General features: G+C 38.3%; 2 protein-coding genes across 11 annotated transcripts in view; one reads left to right on the forward strand and one right to left on the reverse strand.

The window, feature by feature from the left end:
• Positions 1-17,019, reverse strand: XRCC3 (X-ray repair cross complementing 3). Of its 8 annotated transcripts, XM_067295046.1 has the most exons (11): positions 16,978-17,019; positions 16,460-16,687; positions 15,687-15,829; positions 15,335-15,404; positions 14,855-14,992; positions 13,750-13,962; positions 7,578-7,732; positions 4,930-5,142; positions 4,251-4,297; positions 2,747-3,087; positions 1-865 (listed from the first exon to the last, which is right to left on the reverse strand). In XM_067295046.1, exons 4-10 carry the CDS (start codon positions 15,387-15,389, stop codon positions 2,829-2,831), a joined length of 1,080 nt encoding a protein of 359 aa, XP_067151147.1. In that variant the 5' UTR covers positions 15,390-15,404; positions 15,687-15,829; positions 16,460-16,687; positions 16,978-17,019; the 3' UTR covers positions 1-865; positions 2,747-2,828. The 8 variants fall into 8 exon arrangements, with proteins under 8 accessions (XP_067151147.1, XP_067151150.1, XP_067151146.1 ...); XM_067295049.1 differs by lacking the exon at positions 15,687-15,829 and having other exon boundaries at positions 2,958-3,087; positions 16,212-16,687; XM_067295045.1 differs by lacking the exon at positions 15,687-15,829 and having other exon boundaries at positions 16,212-16,687.
• Positions 17,003-23,885, forward strand: part of ZFYVE21 (zinc finger FYVE-type containing 21) — a 16,232-nt gene continuing 9,349 nt past the window's right edge. For 2 of the 3 annotated variants that reach the window (XM_013940808.2, XM_013940811.2), the window contains exons 1-2: positions 17,574-17,735; positions 23,322-23,372. In XM_013940808.2, coding sequence (XP_013796262.1) covers positions 17,604-17,735; positions 23,322-23,372 — 183 coding nt within the window. In that variant the 5' untranslated portion in view covers positions 17,574-17,603. Of the gene's footprint in view, positions 17,108-17,573; positions 17,736-23,321; positions 23,373-23,885 lie in introns of those variants that run through there. The other variant, XM_013940810.2, reaches the window with a different exon arrangement.

Consider the following 23,885-nt stretch of genomic DNA (forward strand, 5'->3'; position numbering starts at 1 on the left):
TGCTACAGCAGTATTACAAGACACACCATGAAGGGAAGACGGAGTGGTTCGCAGTGAGGCAATCCCCAGGGATCCTAGCCTGGGCTTTAATGAGGCTCTGTAATAGGAATCAGCCGACTCGTTTTCAGACACTCACAAATCAACTACAGCCACAGTCGATTGATAGCTTTTATTTTTTTAAAGAATTATTATTAAACAGTATGTTGCAAAGTTCCTGTCCCAGATAAATAGGCCAGGAATGGAAAACAGTAATATGAGTTACCAATGCTGCGTTTGTTTATCTATCTTCATTAAAATTTGTTTCAAGGAGGGGTGGAACATACAGGGTACCCAGGGCTCTGAGTTACAGCAATCTCACTTTTTCCTTAGATTGAGTACACAGCATGACTTCTGTTTTTTATGGTTTGATTTTATTAAAAATTAAAAATACAAGACAGCATGGTCACTTTTGAATACACAAAGCTGAATAAGACATTAAAAAAGGGCTTTAAAGCCAATTTCAGTTTATGCTATTGCACAAGATCTTTACACAGCAGAAGGGGTCTCAGAAGTCCTTTGGCTTGGATTTTCCTTCCTTCAGTGCCAAGGCTTGCCTGTACAGATTCTTCTGAAGAACTTCCCTGAGGCAGTTGTGCTGTCCATATCGTCTTATGCCTCACTTCCTTGCATCATACTTCTCATACCTCTGAGAAATCTGCTGCCGGAGGGTTCCAGCAGACCCATGTAACAGCTGGACAAAACTTCCTTTCTGCTGCCCAGCTGTGTGCTTTGACAAGACACAGCTGCATCCTTGAAGACTATCATAGGGAATAGGGGGAAGGAAGATTTCTACCAGAAAACGGTTGTTTCACTAGAGTGATGTACTCTAAAATGTAAAAGGAATGCATTTTACTAAGCAATGGTATTGAGGGAAGATGCTCAAGCTTTAACGATGGACTGAAACCTCACAATACTAAGAGATTTATGAATATCGAACCCACCCCCTGTACTTCCCTAGAAGGGATTTTTTTATTACTTAGACTATGGAGAACTAAATGTTCTCATTAGCGGAAAGGCTTAACTGAGCAATGTAGCTTTAAAGGCAAACAAAAGCCCAGAATGAGACAGATGCTGCCTTTGTCTGGGCATCCTGAGAAAGCAGGGAGAAGAAAAAAACTATCTATCTGTCTGAAAGCTTAACAAGTACCTGATACAAGTGAGCAGGCACCCAAGTAACACAGGCAGAATGAGGTCTAATGTCTTTGGAAAATGCGCATAAGTAACTTTTCATCTAGCTTTCTTTCACAGTGACGATAATGCAGGTGATGGCTAGAAAAAGGAAACTGTAGCAGAGGGCAGAAAAAGATGTGATGAACAGTAACAAGAAGAAAGATGTAAAGAAAACCATGTAAAGGTAATAAAAACCCCTGGAAAGAGAATTGTAGCTGTGTGAATGGATGAAAACAGCTAACAGAGCCATTCAGAAACAGCACGATTTAAGTGGAGCCTAGCTGTAAGGACATACAGTAATCATTGATTATGCATAGGCTTAAATGGCAGAGAAGACAACAGTATAGTCTACTGCACTAGAAAAATGGAGCAGCAAGAGAAGGAAGGAAAGCTGTTTTAGACCTGATAACCTTGGTTGGAGACTCACAGAAAAATGTTGGACAGCTAATATCTTATTTGTAGAGATAGAGCACTAGTCTACAGTAGAAAGCTCACCAGTGAGTTGCTTGTGTTTTTGAACAAGCTTATGCAGAGAGCAAACAGAGGAACAGTAAGACAAGAACACCATCCTGCAGTGAACAGCAACAGCAAAAGTCCTTCCAAAAAGAGACAGATACTACAGAGCTAGGAAGAGAACCAGAAGACAGTCAGGAACACTAAATACACCTTACAAAACACAGCCAACTGCACCGTCAAGAACATGAACGGAGCTCATGCTCTGAGACCATCTGGTTACCACTCAGTGAGTTTTAGACACAGGCAAGCAGAATAAGGGGGCTGGGGTGCGTGTTTGGTTTGTGTAAACACAAGAGGCTAAACAAGCTTTTGCTATGAGGAGAGAGATCTGGAAAGCAGGAAAAGTGGAAAAAGAGCAGGCTGAAATGAACAACATTAGTGGAAGTTCTGGGTCTATGACTAACAGATCCAGTCCTTTTACGTCTGCTTTGCCTCTCATAGCTACCATCGCTTGTGTGACCCTTTAATCCTTTCTTTAAATTTCCAAATAACTTGTAGAAGTTACATGAAGTCAGATATGCCCACACAGTCCAAAAGCAGTAAAAAGTAATATTTTGATTAAAATTATAAAATAGTTTAAGGTCTTTCTTCCTGTTTGTTTGTCCTAACATTAAGAACAAGCATTTTTATTAAGAAGAGGCCACCTGATTTGTGACAAAGGCCCTAAAAATAGAAAAATGGCTATGCTTAATGCCAACATGAGGACTAGAAATACAAGTAGACAGCATTAACTGGTTGAATTTGAGCCCCTTTTGGGTCTGGAAGCAGAAAAGGTGTATGATTGCAGCATATGCTGTTTCTAGAGTAGTGTGCTATTAAAAAAAAAAAAAAAATCCTCAAAAGTCAGGTCTCCTTAACATAGGGATCTCCACATCACACTATATTATGCTGTCTGCCTACCTACAGCTTTACTCTCCTTCAGAATACTTATCTCAAGATGAAAAGCTGATGATATATCTAAATATAGAAACATCAGCCTTTCACAATGGAGAAGAGGCTTTAAAATGTATTATCATATCACCTGTTATGTATTTCAGGATCCATTTCTCTTATGTGTGAACAACCTTAGGTTACTAATAATTCTTCCTGTAGCAACAGTAATTCTATAAATTTTTGAAGCAGGATGCCATATCATGCAACGGATTTATTCCTTTCACACCTTCCAATTTTACTGTATAGTAGCAAAAGGATGAAGGGAGATGAGGAGCAAAAACTACTCTTAAAGTCCTCACACTTCCAGTGTGGTGTAACGCAACTCCAGATGACTGTTCGGGTTGTGATACTCGACTGACCATCAATCTCATTAGCAGTTGATTTGCCCAGGTTATTCCAAGTGCTGGAGAAACTCTGCTATCCACTGCACTATAAAGAAAGCATTACAGATTTCCACATGTATGAATTTAATATGAAACATCTTGAGTTTGATTATAACTAAAAATCATCTACTGCCTTACATATTTACTACCATTTGCTCTATTTAAAGCTGTAGAGATTATAGGGGGATTATGCACACACCACTAAGTGCTAGGCTTCCTCTATAGTCAGCTGAGGACTGGAAGAGGAAGAGTGCTTTTATACAGAATAGTTCAGTCATTCTTCAAACTTCAGCCATGGTGAATACCTGCCTCTGTCTTGAAGGATTCCCTCTTGTGGCAGGAAAATAGTAATAGAAAAGTGTTTGCACTTAAAATACTTTTGGCCCTGAATTCCATTAGAAACTACATTTAGAAATGCTGGATAGATATTATATATATATATATAATATATATATATGTATGTATGCATGTATGCATGTATGTATGTATATGGAGTGTGTGTGTGTGCATATATAAATATATATATTTATATTTATATATTTTTTCAATTCATCAAAGCTTAAAACAATCTTCTTCCTGGAGAATATGCAACCTCTCCAGCAAAGAGTTACAGTCACCTTGTTCTTTGTCAAGTTCTGAATCAGGAGGACCTATGTTAACTTTTCAAAAAATGCATGTATTTAACTCCTAGCTTATGTAATAAATTAAGATTATCATTAGGCTTCAAACAAAAATATATTTGTTTGAATCCTGTTAATCTCTTGGTGTCAAAAGGCAGTTGTTCTTGTTGCTCAGATTTTTTTCTTAAAACACCAACAACCACCCCCCCCCCCCCCCACAAAGTTGGGTTGCTATATTTTTCTAAACAGGCAGAAAATGCACCCAGTTATATCAGAAACAAGTTGAGATACAAATTCTCCTGTGTTAGCAAGTACAGCAGCCATTAACTCCAGGGATTTTTCTCCCCTAACCTACTCCCTGTGGTAAGGAATTACCACATAACTGTATACTACAGGGTTTTGGGTTTTTTTTCCCCTGATTTACAGCATGGTAGCTATTACTGCTCTCCAGCAAATACAGCTTGTTGGGTAGATCCACTGCTGCTCTTAATATGTTCCTACAGTTTATATGGGAGTTAAAGAAAAATACGCTAGTTAAATGCTTCTATGTGTGACACTGTTACATTTCGTTTTGCAGGACATGACTTACCTACAATTGCACTGAGCAGCTTCTGATTCACTCACTGCATCAGTCACCTAAATCAGAAAGTAACATTTGAACGTGACTTGTAGTTATGCATTTGTTTTTGGCAAACAGAAGGAAAGAGAATGAAGCCAATAAAGTCCAAATTATTGAATCATATATATAAAACCCTTATTCTTTCAAGGCAAACTAAAAGGAATTGTGAAGTACTACCTTAGTTTACAGTGCTTCAACAATTTAGCTAGCTAAAGTTTATAGGAATGTAACTGCTATTAGATGCTGAATCTGTTAAAACAAACACAAAAGAAAAAACAAAAACAAAAATAAACAACCACACACCACACACACTGTTCCTATACTTAAGCTATTAATCATATCTTTTTTATACATGCAGGTAAAAGGTACTGATACCCAAATCTCCAAAAGGTGTCTAATTCCCAATGAATTTACTACTTTTGAAGGCCTGTCCTGTCAGGCCTAAATGATATTCTTAAATTTTGAAAACATTAAAATTTACTGGTTTAAAGTAACCTAGTTTAAGGAAACTGGAAGTTTCTGTCTGTCAATAAGACTCAGTTGACAGTGTTACTTTTAAAAGCAACACTTACAAATCTGTTTGCACAAATCTCCCCCCAACAGCCATTAATTTAACGGCCTTATAAAGTAAGTATTTTTGATGTCATACCTGATTAATGCACATTATTGGAGTCCTGAATCTAGTGCTTAAACTGTGAAGCTGTGCTCCAAATGTCTGCAAATACCGAGCTTTCGTAACAGAATCTGAAACTCCAAATTCGCATCGAAACAAAGCAGCAATAGAGTCTACGACCACCAGCCGCGCCATGCCTCTTGTGAGCAGTAAAGAAATCCTTTTAGTAATGCAGTTGTGGAAGGTGTCCTATCGCAAAATACAAATATCTGACACTGAAACGATTCAAATAACAATATTTGTAAGATTAGGATAGTAACTACAGTTCTCATCACTTAAATGTAAGCTGATGAAGTTTCTAATCAGAGAATGAGTTTGTGGATCTGTAAGTTTCACTGGTAAAAATTTTTAAGGGGTGTCTTGCATTTTTATCTAAAACAAACAAACAAAGGAAACTAAATGCAACCTGTGTATATCATGTGCAATCTACTGAAGTTATTTGCAGCTGTACTCACTTAAATCAAGTATGTTCGGATGTTTCCAGATCTCGAGAATGCAATAGCACAGTCCTGAACCATTCCTATTTTGCAGCAGTGGTTCTTACTAAAACACTGAGCACTCAAGACTAGCATTAAATATTCAAAACAGAAGTTAAAGACTATGCTGCTATTTCACTAATGACATTTTGGTGATAAAATATACAGCTACTATATCAACCCCCCCTTGATCAAAAGTCCTATTAATATCTGCAACTCATTTCCTCCCTTTTTATGAAAAAAGTTTTATCAATTGAATATTTTGAAGTTCTCCAAACTTTCCAACTGCAGGAAGTTTTAGTAGAAAATACTTTGCAGAGTGTAACTTTATGTAATAATAGTGATACTAGTCAGACCAAAGGTCTTTCTAGGCCAGATCTTGTCTTTAGCAGTGGTCTACAATAGCTGAGTACAAAGGAGAGCAAGCATACAATAATCTTAGCTTCTAGATGTCAATCATTCAGGGACAACATTGGCAATAAACAAAAACAAAACCCAGACAGTTACAGTTCTTTTGATTGGTGCCATTCTTTAAAGAAGTAGGGGCTCACAGCTGAAAAGCTTACACGCATCCAAAATTACAGGTAATATCTTTCAACATTCCATAGCTATTAGAACTAGATTGTAATTCTCAAGTCTGAATTACAGTAAGATCTATTCTATTAAACTAGCTGCTCCTGACAAAAGCAATAGTATTTAAAAAAAAAAAAAGCCTGTGATGATATAAGTGAGGTAAAAATTACTCAGTAGAATATATGATCTTCAGATTCCGGAAAATGAATTTTTTTTGTTTCCACTTGCTGGTATGTCTACAGGCAACTGTGCTTCCCTTCAAACATTTCAGTTTTTCTAAATGTATGGGAACTTTCTGTCCATACAAGACTCATTCCTTTCAAGTGAATACATGAACAACTGAATTCTTCAGAATGAAACATGTCAAAAATTTTGATGTGGAAGAAAATACAGACTGCAATTATAATTTGAGTTTCTACTTCAATTGCTATAACCTATCTCTCTCTCTCTATAACAATCTATTCTATGTATATTGCTATATATGTGTAATCTATATGGATTGAGAGAGCAAGCAAGCGGGAACACAAGCTATATACAGCAATACATAAATTGTGAAAAATCTACCGTGCAATTGCTTAACAGGGAGTATAATATTTTAAGGGTATTTTAGAGAAATGTACATATTATTTTAAGTTGATTTTTTCCTGTTATTATGCAGACTTTTTACAATAACATACTTTATAGCTCCAAAAGACTGCAGTAAGAACTTTAATTAATGCTTCCAATGGAAGGTACGTGGAAAAGGCAGCTTAGCTGCTGCCTGGGCTATGCAGTGAATAAGTGGCAAATATATCATACGAACGTACAATATCTTCTTACACTTATAAACTAAGACCAAGATTAACAAAGTGCCAGCAATCAGAATATGTTAACAAGATCTGCTTTTGAGCCTTACAGAAAACAGAACTTCTAATGTTCTATCAAATAAACTACATATCCATGGCCATTTAAGAAATTAGAAAGCACAAAGATGTGTCTTTACAAGGCAAGAACATGGTACTGAAGTTAGTATCTTTTTTTCCCCCAACTCTACTAAGATGTCTAAAAATGAGAGAAGGGGAAAGACAGCAGCACTACAGCTGTTATGCTGTGCCACTACTTATTCTGGGCATCATTTTTTGTATCCTTCCCTTCTATTCATTTGATTTTCAACTTATTAACTCTGGCCTTATATTGCAAATATGGACCACCTTTTGCATACACGTTTGTATCCTGTCTGCAAACTCAATCAAGATTTCTCTAGGAGCTGTAGTAAAACCAGCAGCAATAACTCTACTGCATTTTAATAAACATAAAGATTTATAAAACCCACCACATCATTCATTCTGAAAAAGATGGATGTTTATCTTTGAATAGCTCCCAACCTTTCACAATGAAACACTAAGTAAAAGACTTAGCTCCTGAAGACCTGACTCAGTTTTCTAAAAGCAATTGGCAGAGATAAAAAAGCAAGTATTCATTGTAAACCTTAGGTCACTTGTAGTCTTTTGCAAGCTCTTCTGCATCAAAAAGACTCCTGTGGTAACTGGGTTATAGCATTATAATGATTTATTTGTAAGTCATGCCACTACTTACTAGGTCTGCTGCGTGCTCAATGAAAATACTGTTTCCAAATTTGATTTTCTGTATGATTTCAGTTGGAACATCTGCACGCAGCTTATGCTGTTGATCTATGAGTTGCTGCAAACGTTTACTTGGGAATACGTCTTCTGTACAAATGTAGACTGCTCCTACAATCCAGAAAACAACCTGTTACTAAATCATGGCTCTTAGATAGACACAGTTTTTTTAACAGCACAAAAACAAAACAACGCATTATGCACTTAGAAGTTAAGCATACTTAACTGGAAATTCTTTTTACTTTTGTACACTCCTATTGAATCAATGATGAACAACCAAAAGAAAACGCTGCTATGACTTTCCTGTAGCTGCCAGATGCCTTTTTAGTGCCTTCTGGCACAACTGCATTTTTGCACTCTCCAGTGGTCCACTAGGTGCCACTCTTCCTGCACGGCCGCAGAACGCCTGCCTGCCTGACCGGGATGATGGAGTATCGTAACCTCTTCAACCACAAATAGAGTAATACTGGTACTGCATAGTTTGCCTTAGACTAGTAATTCTGATTAATTTCACTCACCCTTTTGAACCTTCTCGATATCAAATTTATATATGGAGGGATACTTTTTGCCATACTTGTAAAACAGTTTAAAGAGGATCAGTCATCCATTCTCATTCCAATTAACTCTTCCTGAAAATAGTACATTAGATAAAAAGTATTATACTTCATCACATTACTGTCAGTGATGGCTATATATTTTTACTGCAGGTTCTGGTTAACAAGAATGCATTATTGTAGAGAAAGTTAACTACATATGTCAAAGATTTGGAGAAAAAAGGATTATGTGCAGTATTTTCTTTATTAGAATACTGTTGCTGTTATTGTAGAATTAGTCAGAATTGTCTGAAAACAACAGCTAATAATTATAGGATTACATCTAAGGATTAAGCCCACTCGCTGAAATGGTTCGAGCTGCTAATACAGCTTGGCAGCTGATGCGCTTGGCAACACTGGACCTCCTCAGTATTTCCACCCCAGTGGTCCATTTTCTACACTGGCTCTCTAGGGAGCAGAAAGTCCCATTTCCAGTTGCAACTTCCAAACACACAACATATTCCACAGAAAAAATATGAAACTATACCCAATAGTAGGAACCGGAAGAGCACAGGGCTGGATTGAGGAAATATTGAAAGTTTTCCATTCCAAATAAAAATATTTTGCTGATGGGCACCTGCATAACACAAGGTATTGAATTTTGAGAACTCTTCTATAAGAAACAAGCATGGCCATAAGCCTAATTTGCTTGAAGACTGATGTCATTACCTGATCATGATTCCTGTACTATAACACCAAAAAAAAAAAAAAAAGAAAAAGAGTGCAAAATTGAACTACAAATGGTTTCTGTATTTTCCCACACACACTTTCTATTTCAAATATTATTTGAGTGGATGGAATTTTGGATTTGAAACTGTGAGCATAAACAATGTATTTGATAATTACAATAGGTGAACTCATATGCAATACTTGTAGACACAAATGAGCATATGTGCAATTTTTCATTTGGGCAGAAGGAAATCAAAACAGAAAGTAAGTCCACCAGTACTTGAATACATTAAGTTTACAGTGACATCCACAGCTTGCTGAATACTGTCTGAACTTGTATGAATATTAGGGTGAGAAAAGCACAGTACATTATTTAATAAATTGTATAATTTAACTGCTTAAGTTAGTTAAATAGCTAATTATTAAACAGCTAATTCAGTGAACTTTAACTTTCTTGACTATTTTTCTAGGTTAATTTCTCCTAACTGGATCATTTCTCACAGCTGTCACTGTCAAGTTGGGTGGTGATGAATATCGAATAGGCAGGCATGTAACTTGACTGAAGGCAGTTCCAGACATTCCTAATCAAATTTTTCAGTTTCATGATTTCTAAAAAGCCAGTGAGTCAAGACAAATTTCTAATCATGAATTTGATTCGTTATGTATATCTAGCATCAATATTTGCTCAGATAAACCAATAACGTCTTGCAAGACTTGAGTCACAAAACTCAAATCATTATGGTGCAAATCCACAGCTTTAGATAAACTTGGTGGGGGCAAGGGGAGGAGGGTGGGGAGAAAGATACGCAGCTCCCTTAAGCCCATGTGCTTCCAAGCTCATACTAAGAAAAGCTATGCTCACTTGTGTTGAAATGTCTGAAGGCTAGAACAGTTCCGATGTACAACATTCTGGACCTCTCATCTACCATTCTTCTTCACAACAGATTGGCTTTTGCACAACGCAGCCTAATTCTGAATGACAGGGATTTCTTTATCACAGATACTGGCTCACAGAGAGAATATTTGCTTTTTAAAGTCAGACCTGCCTTAAGCAGTATGTCCTTTCTACTCTCCTCAGTTTACATAAAGGGTGGAATGTTTGTTATTTGAGACTGTTTATGTCTTTTCAAATGCAGACTCACACTTCTACATAGATCAATACTATAATGTTTAGATATCTGCCTTTCAATCCAGAGGTATTGCACCACTCAATACATTTCTAAACAAAGAACACAGTATTCTTGCTGGAAAAAAAAATATATATATTATATATATATAAAGAATTATCTGGAGACAAAGAATGTAAAATTCTACTAAAGATAAAGACATTCCTCACAGATAACTTCAGTACAGTAGTAAGAATAGTGATAGGAACAATCATAACGTAAAAGCAGAAGACTAAAAGCATCAACCAACCCTACTGTATTATAAACATACTCAGTTGAGTCTCAGTTTGCAAGGTAATCCTGCAGCTGTAATACCTCTAGGGAAGAAAGAAAAAGCTGGAGAAGCAAAAATCTGGTCCTCTCTGAGCTACTGGTCCAGCAACCTAGTTTTAAAATACCTGCCCAATATATACACTCTATCCCCTTTGTAAAATCACAACAGGGATTTTAAAGTTCAAACGATCACATTTACTTATGCTAAATAATTGTTTCAGGGAAACATTTGTGTTAAAAAAAAATCAAAAGAGATTATTTCGTTCTTCAGAACAGTTTCAGTGCACAGACTGACTGGTGTTTCCTGCCTCAGTTCAGTTTTGCAAACACCAGATCAGTTACCTGCCAACCTTCCACTCTGCTGTAATACTTGTATGACATCAGTTAAATCTAATAGAGCAGATATTGTAGTCTCAGTACATAACTGGTCCAGTCGTGCTTTCTCCAAAGTATACAGTGGGACAACCTTCTTTCTTGAAATGCTGCTCATTTCAGAAGACGGTAATGTAATTTTCATCCTGATCTTTCTTGAGAGAGTTAACCCCCACAAAATACAGTGGATGAACTTTGTTTTGGCCTAAAATTCAAGTCTCACAGTAAAAGGAGAGTAGCACTCTATCCTATTGGACCCTTGTAAAGATTCTTCAACTTCTGCCTGGGATCTTCAGTTGAGCCACAATAAAAGCATTCGAATAGCAAGAACACACACCCACGCATTAAAAATGCAAGAGGTGCTTTGTAGCAGTTACAGGAGTTCAAGTTAGAAGATACTGACAGACAGGCAAACCCAACAGGAAAGACAAATGTCTAATCACAAAGCCAAAGCCCTTAACAATATTCAGATATCTTAATGATAGGCGGATTGTCACAACCTAAATAAAAAGAAGAGACCAGTACAAGACAGAGAAGAGCCTATGGCATCATGCTATTTACAGTTTATTAGGAAGCTGTCAACACTAGCAGCAATTCAAGAGCCTGGGTATTTATCACTTTTGAAAGAGAAGCTGGGAGACACTCTTAGAAAGTTGTCCTGAATGATCACATAAGCATCCTTCCCCACAGTTCTACAACAAGAAAATAGAAACTAGCTATTTTATCAGGTCTCAGTGCTCTTCTGTCATTTAGGCTGATGACAGTACTATACTGGTTGTTGGGGGAAAAAAAAAAAAGACCAAAAAGAAAAAAACTCGAAAGTTGCAAATGATTTTCAAATAAGGGAATGGAAGAATTTTCAGTCCTAGAAACATAATCTGCCATGCACCAAACTGACTTTGTTAGCAAGAATCCGTAGCAAATATCTTTTCTAATTCAGAATTCTAATGTAGTTATGAATTTGTCACATTATATTCATTATATTTACTCATAAATATGGGCATATAAATTCAGCCAATATGCAACAGACCATAACTGACATTCTTAGAATGGTACAAAGATAACTTTGAGGCAAAGGATGTCCCAATTTTTTGGTTTGCTGCCAACCTTCTAGCACTGAAAACTATAAACAAGAATAGCACAAAGTCAAATGAAGTAAATACACAATAAATCTTTACTGTCTCAAGAAATGTATTTCAACATCACCACCTAAGAGAAGGCAAAAGTTTCTAGCACTAAAAAAAAATAACCCCATAAATTTAAACGTTTAGCAAACTTTTAGCAAGGAGTTTTATCTTCTTCTATTGGTCGAGCTAGACTTCTGTGATGAAAAATAAGCATCATTGTTCTCCTTCTTCCAAGTTTTCTAAAGAAAAAAAGCTCTTCATTACTTTCTTTCCTGTATTTCTCCATGTGAAACCCAACATTTCTTATTCATAGATTGTAAAAGAATCAAGGTTGTGCAACAGCCTTTAACTTTGTATCATTTTTTTCCTCCTTCATTTTGGAGTACTCTAATTTTACAAAACAGTTCGATAAATCCAACATATTAGTTGTAATACTGTGATTACGGTTTAGAATTTTAAATTTAAGCTTGACATAGATCTGCTCTGATGTACTATGATGATGATCTGCTATGTTGCAGCTCCTACTAACATATCTCATCAAGATAGGTACCATTCATTACCAGTTTCTAAAAACAAGGATTCCTTGATGTACTTATACTGCAGTCTAATCAAGATCCTCAAAAGTTCTGTCCTCTCAGCCCTTCAAAAATGCTCTGGCTCTCTCACAGGAGCATCTATACGATGACCACCCTATCCACTGCTCTTTCACGAACCGCTTGGCAGTGGCTAAATGGGGAATGCAACCGCAATGAAGCAATCACAATATCACCAAGTGCTAAGGAACAGCCACCATCTCCACACACAAGTAACAACAGATGGGCCATTCTGTGGCTCTCAAAGGAAGATTCTCGAGACAAAAATGCCAGTAGGATGCTGGGCCCCTTTTTCTGTATTCTGACTCTGTTCTAGTTTGTTCTTTTCTTCCAACACAAATAGAGAGAAGCACTGGGGTATGAATGAAAACATATTTTCACTCATAATATCTGTAGCAGTTAACAGCAACACAGGAAGGAATTGAACAGCATATATTTGCTTCTGCTCTGATTAATGACATAACTTAAAGCAAAGTAATGCAAGTCAAAGGCTCATTTCTGCCCTTTAAGCACTATTTTCATTTGGACACTCCAGGATTTTTCCATGTGGGTAGATACGGTACAAGAAATAATTGAGGAAGTTTCTCCACAACAAACCACTGAGCTGCCAAATTAAACCCAGTGTTACATGGAAAGAAGAGCAAGATCACAGCCAAAAAACAATTAAAGCAGACCACCAGGACAGTGAATTCTTGGAAGTGAGACAGATTTTTCCCTTTCTAAAAAGACATAAAAGAAAATATCAGAAGTTAGATTAAGGGGAAAGAGACAGTCAAAAGCCATATTTCAAAGAAAATCTACTTATTTTTGCAAAAATTGGAAAATCGCATGTATAAAACAATGCTTTCTTCAACTAGTTTTCCATCAATTTTACTCTGTAAATTATTTTAATTAGGGTAATCAAACTAAATATTATTTGAAATTTAAAACCTCTAACTGGGAATATACACCACATACCAGAGATGTTTGTGGAAAATTACCTGTTTGACAAGCTGTTTTGCTGTGGTTGTTACTTGAGAAGTCAGTAAGTACTTATGACAGTGATGCTTTTCCTATGTTGTTTGCATGTGTGTCTTCTTTCACCCACATTGGCAGGTGGGTAAACAACAGCCAACAGCAATTTTATATTACATTACGTTGCAATGCAGGGCATGTGCACAGTATGCTTTTCTCTTCATACTGCTGCGTTACCAATTAGCTTACCACTAATGCTACTGCAGAAGGGCAAGACATTCAGCGAATAAAAACATTTACTTCAACACAGAAATAATGCTCTTAAAGACAGCATATTCCTCCAAATGGCAAATAAATCAACGTATACATTCCAGTACTTACCAGACTCTAATCCACCATATTTGTAAGGATACTGCACACAAAGGCACAGCTGTAAACTAATCTGGGTCTTCCCAGCAGAACTTTCGCCGGCAAGTTCTGTGATTCCCACTAAAGGAATGCCACCTTTTAACAAGTTATCTAGTACTGAACATCCCAGGCTTAGTTTCTGGTGTTGGGAGGTGAGATGATGTTTATCTTGGTAGAGCTGAAGCGCTGAAGGATATTTTTTTTAAAGGGGGGGGGGGAAGGGAGGAAAGAAAAAGTTCCATTTAGTATCTTTCTAACACACAATGATACAATATAGAGGCTATACACCAGGTTTGCATCTGCAACAGATACTTTCTTTGTTGATGGGAGGTTTTTCTAATTTAGCCTGGTCTTCCGCACCTCCCTTTCCCATGCACAATCTATTAATTGTATGCCATGAGCAAAAATAGATAGTTTACACTGTACCCTTTCCTCCTCTAGATCTTTTTTTCCTTTCTCTGCCTCTAAAGAGTCTCTATGGAAAGCTACACATAGGGAAAATCTTGCCAACACGGTTCAAGCAGAGCAGTTATGGAAATGGAAAGCTATAGCAGACTATGAAAGAGCATAGCAGGCATCTGGCCAAGACCTGAAGATATATGTAGAGCTCAAGGAAACAGATTAGAAGTACAGAGCTGCCATGAAGCATTTGTACAGGAGGAGCTGTCAGATCCTGCAGATTTGGAATTATGTGTTTGTATCACATCATTTATATAGTTTCTAACAGACAAGCTTTTCAACTAGTCTCAGTCCGAAAGGAAAATAATGAGAGAGACAGAGTTCAGCAAGAGAAAGGAAAATCTTGTGTTCCTCTCATCAAGTTTTCCAGTCTGGGGAATTATTTTGTTGTGTTTTAAATAGGCTTGATCCTGAAGAATGATTCCCATCCACTTCCATCTACCTTCAGGATCTCACAGGAGCTGTCCTTAGGATAATTAAGCCTTTTCATTTTCAGAATCATTATCAAATCATATTACTTATTAACTAGGAACCAAAACTATACCTTCTCCCAGTGACAATACATTTGATGATTTAAATAGAATACTTTTTTTTTTTTTTTTTGCATTAGCTGTATTACCTGTAAGCATACTATTTTTCCTCAGTGTGCGAGAGATTGTTTTCAGTAAATACTGTATATCTGCACTGGATAGTTTCATCAATCTTTGCAAGTCTGCTTCAGAAAGATTTAAAATCTCTTTCACTGATTTTATGTCAGCTGAAATTAGAGGAATTCTTATAAATAATTTTGGCTGGATTACATTCTTATGCACAAAAGAAAAGTTCTCCCACTTCCTACTTCCCCTAAAGTTTATCTACACCACAGGATTAAATTCTTGTGATCTAAGCAGGCAACATTTACATTGAATGTATCAAAACATGCTATAAAATTGTTTGGAATCATTGAATCATGGGGAGAAGCTATCATTTCTAATTACAAGATTGGCTTATGAAATATTTAATTGCAGTTCCAAAATGTTGCTATCTATATACTTATATCCACAAACACACAATTATTTAAAGGAAGACTTATTAGCTAAACACTTGCAGATTAAGTTACCTTTTTTAAGGGCAGCAATTACTTTAGGGTTCAAGTCAAACTGGTCCCAATCCATTTCCTGATACAGTAACTGGGGTGAACAGAACATCAGGTAATTATCACCTATTATATATTTTTTTAAATCAGACATACATGCAATACAAAAAATAAGCATGATTCAGTGTGATAACTTTGTAGGAATATTCTATTTTTACTTTTTAACAATACATTTCTTCATTATTTTAGAAAAGCAGCAATGATTCAGCACAGTGGCTGAGGTCTTCTCAGATAGTTCGTTGCATATATGCTATTAAAGACTTAAACTAATAATGATGTAGTTACAAATTGCTGGTCATTTTAATTGTATACCCACCTAGGGTATTTGCTCTCGACTGAAGCTTGCAAATATGCAGTAATTTCTATCCTGCCGTTCTTTACAAAAACTTTTCATTTTCAAAGAGGAAAAAAAACCCTCATGGACATGCAATTCAGAATAATCCAGAACTAGTCATATATCTGAAATTCAAATGTATTTTGATTTACTAAAACATAGTTTGTTACTAACAACAACAACGTTACATGCTGTTTTAGTACTTTGATCTAAAACTCTACAGTTTAGTACTATAATTACCTAGGGAAAAAAAAAATACTGTGATGCTTATTACTGTTACGCAGATCATCTTTATGAAGGATAGCGTTCGACACTTAAGAGTTATATAAGAATACATGACTTAATGAACATTCAGCTTTTTAACATGGGGGAAGGAAGTTTGCCATGGATCCTGAGAACAGAATGAATGTAGGAAAAAAAAATCATTTTTAAGCAATAGTTATTAAAAGCAACTTTCTGACAAGTGTTTCAAAGTTCAAGCTTATTGAAATTAATTATAATCATGACCTTTGACTCAAAGGATTCCACATCATTTTGCATACTTCACTCATCTGAAGCCATTGAAATTCAGCTACTGCTGCTTAAGGCACTAGGAAGAGAGGGAAATTACCAGAAAACAACTGTAGCAAAGTAGGATTGGAGCAAAAAAATACAAAGGGCCTTTGATTTTGAAGCCCGTTTCAAAATCCTCATGCGCTTAGTTGTATGACATTCAATTCATCAGTTGGAGGAGAAAAGAAGAATCTATTCAGTACCGATTCGTATTTATGGTTGAAGGCACAGGAAAAACATAAATTGATAAACTCTAAACCAGTCGAGCAGGGACGAGTGCCTAGGTTTTCTATTTCCAGCAGAGCAGGCTATCACGGAAGACAGTGAGCACGAACACGGGGAATAGCAGGGCCACAACGAGACGAGGAGAAACGGCGCAGCCTCCTCTCCGTACCACACGCCTACCGAAACGAGCTGTTCTTCATCAACCTCTGGAAAACATCCGTCAGGTAAGTTACGCGACGTTACAGCTATAAAGAGGAAGACAAAACGGCTGCAACCTCACAAAGCAAATTCGCCTTTGCTGTAACCTGAGTAGGGCCACAAACATCAGGATCGAAGGAAACGCCGCTCTTACGCGGACGAGAGCGCGCACAAGCTACCTGCGCGTGACCGCCGCGCGCCCCACGACGCCCTGCAGAGCCCGCCCGCCAACGCGCCTAACCGCCCCCGCGACGCCACGCGACGCCAAACACCGCAGCCAATCGGCGAAGCGGCTTGCCTGCGACGTCGTTAGGCACAGGCCAATGAGGGCGCCTCAGAGCGAGAGCTGCCAGCGGAGCAGCCAATGGCAGGGCGCTACCCGGAAGAGCTTAGGACGCTTTCGGTTGCGGTTCGCTTCGGCAGGAGCAGTGAGGAGTTGATTAGCGTCCGCGGCAGGCACCAGCCCTGCGAGGAGCGCTCCGAAACGGCCGCCGCAGGGCGCCGTCCCGCCACCCAGCGCCAGCTCCGCGAGGCTTCGGCCAGGGGAGCCCGCCCCCTACTCGCTCCTCCTCGCTGATTGGCTACAAAGCTTCTTTGAGCGCTGAATACTGGGGCCTGACTGAAGCGTTTATGTCCTTCGCTTCCGGGTTGTGAAGCTGCGCTTCCCGTTGCGCATGCGCATCTAGCACGCAAAGGGGCGGGAGAGGGAGTAAATACCAGCCCCACATCCCGAGCGATACGGAATTGGCCGGGAAGTCTGGAGGCTGCGCTCTATTGGATGTCGGGAACGGGTGGGCGGGGATTGTCGTCTCTCCGCATTCCATTGGTCCCTTGATGTGCCCGTTTCGAGGGGTCCGGGCGGCGATTGGGCGGCAGCGGCGCCAGTCCCGGGGGGCGAGTAGCGGTGGCGGAGTTGGGGGGAAGATGTCGGGCTGTGAGGCCCGCGACGCCAAGAAGCTGGTGCGCTCGCCCAGCGGGCTGCGCATGGTGCCCGAGCACCGCTCTGCCCGCAGCCCCTTCGGCTTGGACGAGCCGCCCTGGGTGCCTGACAAGGAGGTATCAGCCGGGATGCGGTGTGGAGGCGCCGGGGCGACCCGGAGAAACCCCCTCAGGCGGCGCGCGTCCCGCCCGAAGGGCCCTGCCCGCCCCCCAACGGCTCCCAGCGGCTGTCCGGCGGCGGCCGTTGGCCGGCGGGGTCACTGCCGCCCCCCTCCGCGCGCCCGCCTGCGCCGGGGGGAGTGGGGGCCGCGACCTGGGCGCAGGGGTTGCGCTTCTTCCCCTTTTTCCGTCTCGAGGCGGCTCCTTCGGGGCGGCGGCCCTCGCTGTCGCCTGGGGCGGCGGCCCCGTCCGGGCACAGCGGCCGCCTGGGAGCGGGCGGAGCGCGGAGCCCCCAGGACGGGGCTCTGAGCGCGCTGCTGGCGCGGTGCGGCGCGGCGGGGCTGCTGGCGGCGGGCAGTGCGCGGCTCCCCGGTCGGAGCCCCCTCATCTCTCCGGCTCGTTTAGGTACCTTGGCTCAGCTCGTGTCAAAAACTGATAAGGCAGCACGTCGGACTTGCCCGGCTGCTTTTTTTTTTTCTTATTGCAAACCATGCAGTTTTATTTCGCTTAGCTTATTGGGGTAAAAAGGATAGGAGCATTACTCTTTTTCCATAGAACAAAGGCCCTGTCACAAAAGTTAGTGAAGAATTTAATGAGATAAGTGTTGCGAACTGTGCGGCACTAACATTTAATGAAGTAGTTGTTCTCTTTAAATGCTTATAAAACAGCAAATAGAACTTTGAAGACCATGTGGATTTAAAAAAACCCACAAAGTATAGTGAAAGGCTAAGGTAGCCCTTTCTGGCTCTCAGTGTGAATGTTCTTAGTGTTAAATAAGTATTGAGTAACTCGGACTATTTCAAACAACTTTGCTTTTAAATACTTTTCATGTAAACTGTATAATCATGATGCTATACAAAATTTTCTGTAATACACATTATTTGTTACCAGTGCCTACGGACAGATGCTAACAGAATTCAGAATCAGTTGTTTATATTGTATCCACCCTACAAACTGTTAAAAAAAAATGTCTTTAATATGATGCAAAATTGAGATTATTTTTGGTAGTGATAAACCAGTATGGAGTAAAGTAAGCAGTCATTAAACAAACCCACTCCTTGCCAGATACTGATATGATTGGTTTGTCTTTTATGAGAAGGCTATGTTTTCCTGTCATAACGAACTTGATTAGGAACAAGAAAAAAATTGTGCCTCTACCAGATGTCTGTTGAGGCAAAGTCCTGTGTAAAAGTAATTATACGAGCAGCCTCACTCTACTAGTGGAGCTTCTGTGGCTCAGGCACCTGAGACTAACCTTTACTGGCATATGGTGTGTGGCTACCAAGTTGATTTGCTGTTTTTTTCCAAAATAACAACCCTTTTTGGAAAGTGACTTTTTCAGCTTGTTTTAAACAAGCAGTATGAGAAAATGTAGTGTGTCTTGTGGGAGTTCTATCAAGTTAGTCTTTTCTGTTCTTAAAGAAAAAAAAAAACCTCTCTGTCATTGGTAGCAACTGTGCATGTCTTGCATTGAGTGTAGATGAGACGAAATGTTCAGTGACAAGTGCGGAGTGTCATTTAAGGTATAGGTCCACAGCGCTTGGGGCTCCCAGCTGGCATTGTACATCAGGTGTGGCGCACTGGGGTGGCTGCAGATATGGTTTGTATTGATCAGGGAGTGTGTACCAAAGTCCAATTCAAATTATTCTCTACGTAGTTTCTTTGTGTGTTGCGTGTAGTGTGGAGTCTGGTTTTGCTCAGTATGTCACTTAATGTGCTCTGTGCATATTGGCCTGAGCCTCCCGGAAACCTGACTGCTGACATCATCAGCAGTGGATACCATTTGCATAACATTTATCTTAAATTGAAAGTCGTTTTCTCTTTGACCTTCTAAAATGTAGCTTTATATTTCAGTAATCCTGAATTATAGTAGAGTAGCTTCCTTAAGAAAAATAAAGTGCTTTCAACTGGGTCTAGTACACAGTAATATCTTAACTCAACTGAAGGTCATTTGAGAATTATATTAGTATTTACTTAAACTTGTTAGATTTATTTGAGAACGTGTCTGTAAATTTTAGGTAACTCAAATCAATCTGTGTATTATTACTTTGACTTTTATATGACATTTGTAGCTCAAGTGTTCTCCTTGAGAATCAACCTTTCCTCTCATCTGTTGGACAATAGACTGGTGACGTTGGTTTGTGACTGAATGTTGCTTTTGCATCAAACTTGGTGGTAATTGCTATTGAGAGGAAGTATGTTATAGACGCACATTTTATATTTATTCATATTCTTAATCTTACATTTCTTGTTATTTTGTAAAAACAATTATTTTACTAGATTTAAGTCCAGGTGTGCTCAAATTCTAACTTCCAATTGATTAACATTAACAAAATATCATGTTACAATCTTTCTTTCTTAAAGTATGCAATATACAAGAAAGCTTATAAACCATGTTTTTAATAATAAAAATATTTTTAATAATAAAATCAACTTTAAAGAGACACTATCTGTAGTTCGTGGCCTAAACAAGAACATTTGTTCTTGTTACTATGTCAGCCATTCATTTAGTGCAGTTCAGTAAACTAAAGTATAAAACATCTTTTCTTTGTCCAGGAGAAGAGACTAGTATTACCAAAAGTTGATTCAGCATTTCAAATATACTAGCTTCTGCTACGTAGCCAATAAGTCACCAATTCAGTAGCTGTATTTTTCTTCTGCAGCAGATATGTACTGATTTATGTTTAAAAATACTGACCCCCAAATTATGTTAGTAGTTGTGCTAAACTTATTATATAATCATTGACATTTATTTCAGTTGTTTTTTTTTTAATTTAAATCACAAGATTACACAATCTTTAAATATCAGGTGTTATACTACGAGGAATTTGAATTGTAAGACTGGAGGAGGACTGCAGAAGACTTTATTTTTGTTAGTCTGTTCTTTATCAGAATTGAATAATGAATGAGTTGAGGTGGATAATATCCTGTAAATTTGTGCCGAGCATCGTCAAACTTGAGACGAAGCTTAAAATGCTGATCACTACATGTGCAGCTGCTCAACTGATGATGTTCCTATTAAAGAAATCTTGGACTAGAAACTGTAAAATTTATATGTTAGACTGCAGAGGTGGCCAAACCTCAGGACCATCCAGCTTCATACTGGATCTTTTTGTGGCTGAGGAACACTGCATACCTTTGAGCTGGGATGTGTAAGACCTCTGAGAAGTTTACAGGTGAGGTGACAGTGGTTCCCTAGGGATCATTCTGGTTCATTGCGGGAAGGAACTGAGTTTAATGTAGCGGGGGCCTCTGTTGGGTCAGGTTCTCAGAGTCAACACTAGTTGTGTGGCAGAGCTGCACTCAGACTGCTTGCCCACCCATGTAGCTGAGCCATGAATTTGCCATGTACAGTCATAATATATCAGGAGACATCAAAAGCCATATCCGCTGTGTGTTTGTGTTGTGGTTTCTTCCACTCTGGCATCAGCTGTTTTGGTAGGGCATGGTACAAGGTCTGATTTGATGAGTTTGCAGACTTTCGCATTTGCAGATGTTCTCTGTGATAAGAAGCTTAGCGAGGTGTTAGGTGGCATCACTGCTGCAATCACTTTGAAATTGTATATGCAAAAAAAAAGCCTAAGAAGTGTAGTCACCGCTTACTGTCCATCTACAGTATTCTGACCTTTGGGTGGATCCAGAATACTATACTAATCTGTTATTATACTACAGCAAATGCATGAGAAGTTCCACTCTATAATGGATTAGCTCTCAGTATTTTTGAATTAACCTGATATAGCAAGAGGAAAATGGAAGAACATCCGCCAGTTATTGCATCTTGGAATTATCTGATATCAGTATTAGTGGTGTGTTGATTGCATGTTAAATAAAAACGCCTGGCATGAATATGCAATTTATTTATTATCTCAAATCTTTTTGTTTTCACTTTCCAAAAAATTCGGATTTACTGTAGTTTTAAAAAGCCAGTACCTTGAAAACTTAAAGCAACTCTCAGACATCATGCTTACCTCTGTGTAAATAAGATACAAAACTTCAAGCAATAAAATGTAATTGTACTCATGCACTTTCTAGCTATGTCAGCATATGGATGAATAGGGAGGATTCACCTGTCAAGGTGTTCCTCAATAGTGATCTTTTCCCAGGCAAAAGTAGGAGTTGATATTATGTAAGTATCTTTACAATGCAGAAGTGCCTTATATATCAAGTTAGAAACAGAACATTCTTTCAGGAAAACCCCATTCAGTGATGTCTGCAACCACATACCATTTATTTGTGAGTTATTTACTTCTGCTCTGTGTATTGGACACTTTTATCAGTGTAGGTCTGGAATTCAAAAATATTTTCTCCAGAGTTTATATGAAGCATAAAATAAGAAGAGGGATAATTCTGTTACTTGCTGAAGTTGCTGAAGCAACTTATATGTATTTTTGCATAATATCATGTACAAAATCTGTTTAAGACAGTATTTAGAGTTTTTTTTCTTGTTTGTGGCTTGTGCTTTGTGATTTCTGATCTAAAAAAACCCCACATTTTCCTTAAGAAAATGGTTTTGACTCCTAGTGAATTCAAAGGTATACTGAAATGCTTGCCAGGCCCAGCTCCCAGACAGTGTATTAAACCACATGCATCAGAAAGTAAAACACTAAATCAAGGTCAGTACAGAGCAAAATGTGATACTATCTGTAGAATATTACTTGTTATAGAGATGAGACCTTGAGAATGCTGCATTGACCAAATGCTGAAGGTTATTCATCGGTGAGAATCTAACCATGTTCTTCTGATTCAAATGTCAAGCAGAGTTTTTGCATTAATATATGCAAATAAATCTAGCAATGATTACTTTGTAAGTCTTGGAGAGGAGTTTCTGATATAGTGGGTAGAGTTATGTGAAGTCTTGGTGAAAATCCAGTGATCTACTGCTGAGTATCAGTCTTTTGGTAGGTGACTTTCTGTATAGAAAATTTTATCATAACTATCATTGATCTCTGCTGGTAGTTTAGAAATGAAAGTTTTTGGCCCTTAAAATTCTCTTTAGAGAAACCTCTTCATTTTTTTCTGCCTTTTCTTTTGGATGGAGTGTGGGTGTAAGCTTTTTTCGGAAAGAGTTTTTTCAGGAAGTGACATTTTGTAGCAGAAATAAAAATTAAGTCTTGGTGGCTTGGAAGAAAACCAAAAATCTAGCGTGTTTGAAAAGTGTGTAAACTATTGGGAGCATTAAAATACATAAACAATGTTTTAGGAGGTCAACAGAGCATCACAGTATAATACAGTGAGGATGGTAACTTATAAGAAAACACAGTAAACAGTCTGGATAGCCAAACATATTAAGTATGATGTGAACTTCTGAAATGTAGTTGTCTGGGATTTTTTTCTGCCCTATGGGTGGAGATAACACTATTTTGCTCCATCAATATTTAAAATATAAAAAAAATGAAAACCATCCATGGTGAAAAGATAAAAGATGGAAATTTGTTGGAACTGTCTCTTCTTGGGAGATAATATAAAGTTCAGTCTTTGTGCATGGTGGTAGGATTAAAGATAAAGAAATTTTGTAGTTTAATGTTAATCTGTACTGTTTCCTAGTGCCCAAGATGTATGCAGTGTGATACAAAATTTGACTTCATAACTAGAAAGGTAAGAGAAATCAATAAAACATAAAGCTTTAACTGTTGCAACATAATAATATGAGCTTTTCCTGATTTAAAAATGGAGAAGTCTGATATAACTTAAAATAGTTTTTCTTTCTGTTCTCTCTTTGCTGGGTAGAGATCCTTTTTGTTCTAATTCTGTTCCTTTGACATTCTTCTTGTTTGCTCAGTATGCAATACAGTGAGGTTTTGGTTCGTGGCTAGAGTTATTCCAAAATGCTGGGTACCCATGGCATTTACATTCAAAGGAAGAGTTACAAGAACTTATGCCAGAGTGTACTGCTAGTGTCAGCACTAACATACAAACCAAATCAACCAATTTGGTTGTGTTTTGGGAGATAAAAATCAGTTGTGGAAATGTAAGCAAAAAAATATTTTGAATTACAATCATTTACAATGTCACATTGAAGAACCTCATCATCAAAGTGTGAAAGACCAAAATAAAAGCTCAGATTCTCCTGTTCTAAAAGTGGAATGAGATCTGTCTCAGGACTGGAAA

This window comes from Apteryx mantelli, chromosome 4, assembly GCF_036417845.1.
Source record: "Apteryx mantelli isolate bAptMan1 chromosome 4, bAptMan1.hap1, whole genome shotgun sequence".
Classification (NCBI taxonomy): domain Eukaryota; kingdom Metazoa; phylum Chordata; class Aves; order Apterygiformes; family Apterygidae; genus Apteryx; species Apteryx mantelli.

Coding starts and splice junctions, on each gene's coding strand:
- XRCC3 (XM_067295045.1), bottom strand. CDS start 16,244: ATGCAAAATGATGTGGAATCCTTTGAGTCAAAG. Junction 13,963..14,854: donor GAAAAATAGTATGCTTACAG/GTAATACAGCTA, acceptor AATATCCTTCAG/CGCTTCAGCTCTACCAAGAT. Junction 4,298..4,929: donor CAATAATGTGCATTAATCAG/GTATGACATCAA, acceptor TTTCTGATTTAG/GTGACTGATGCAGTGAGTGA.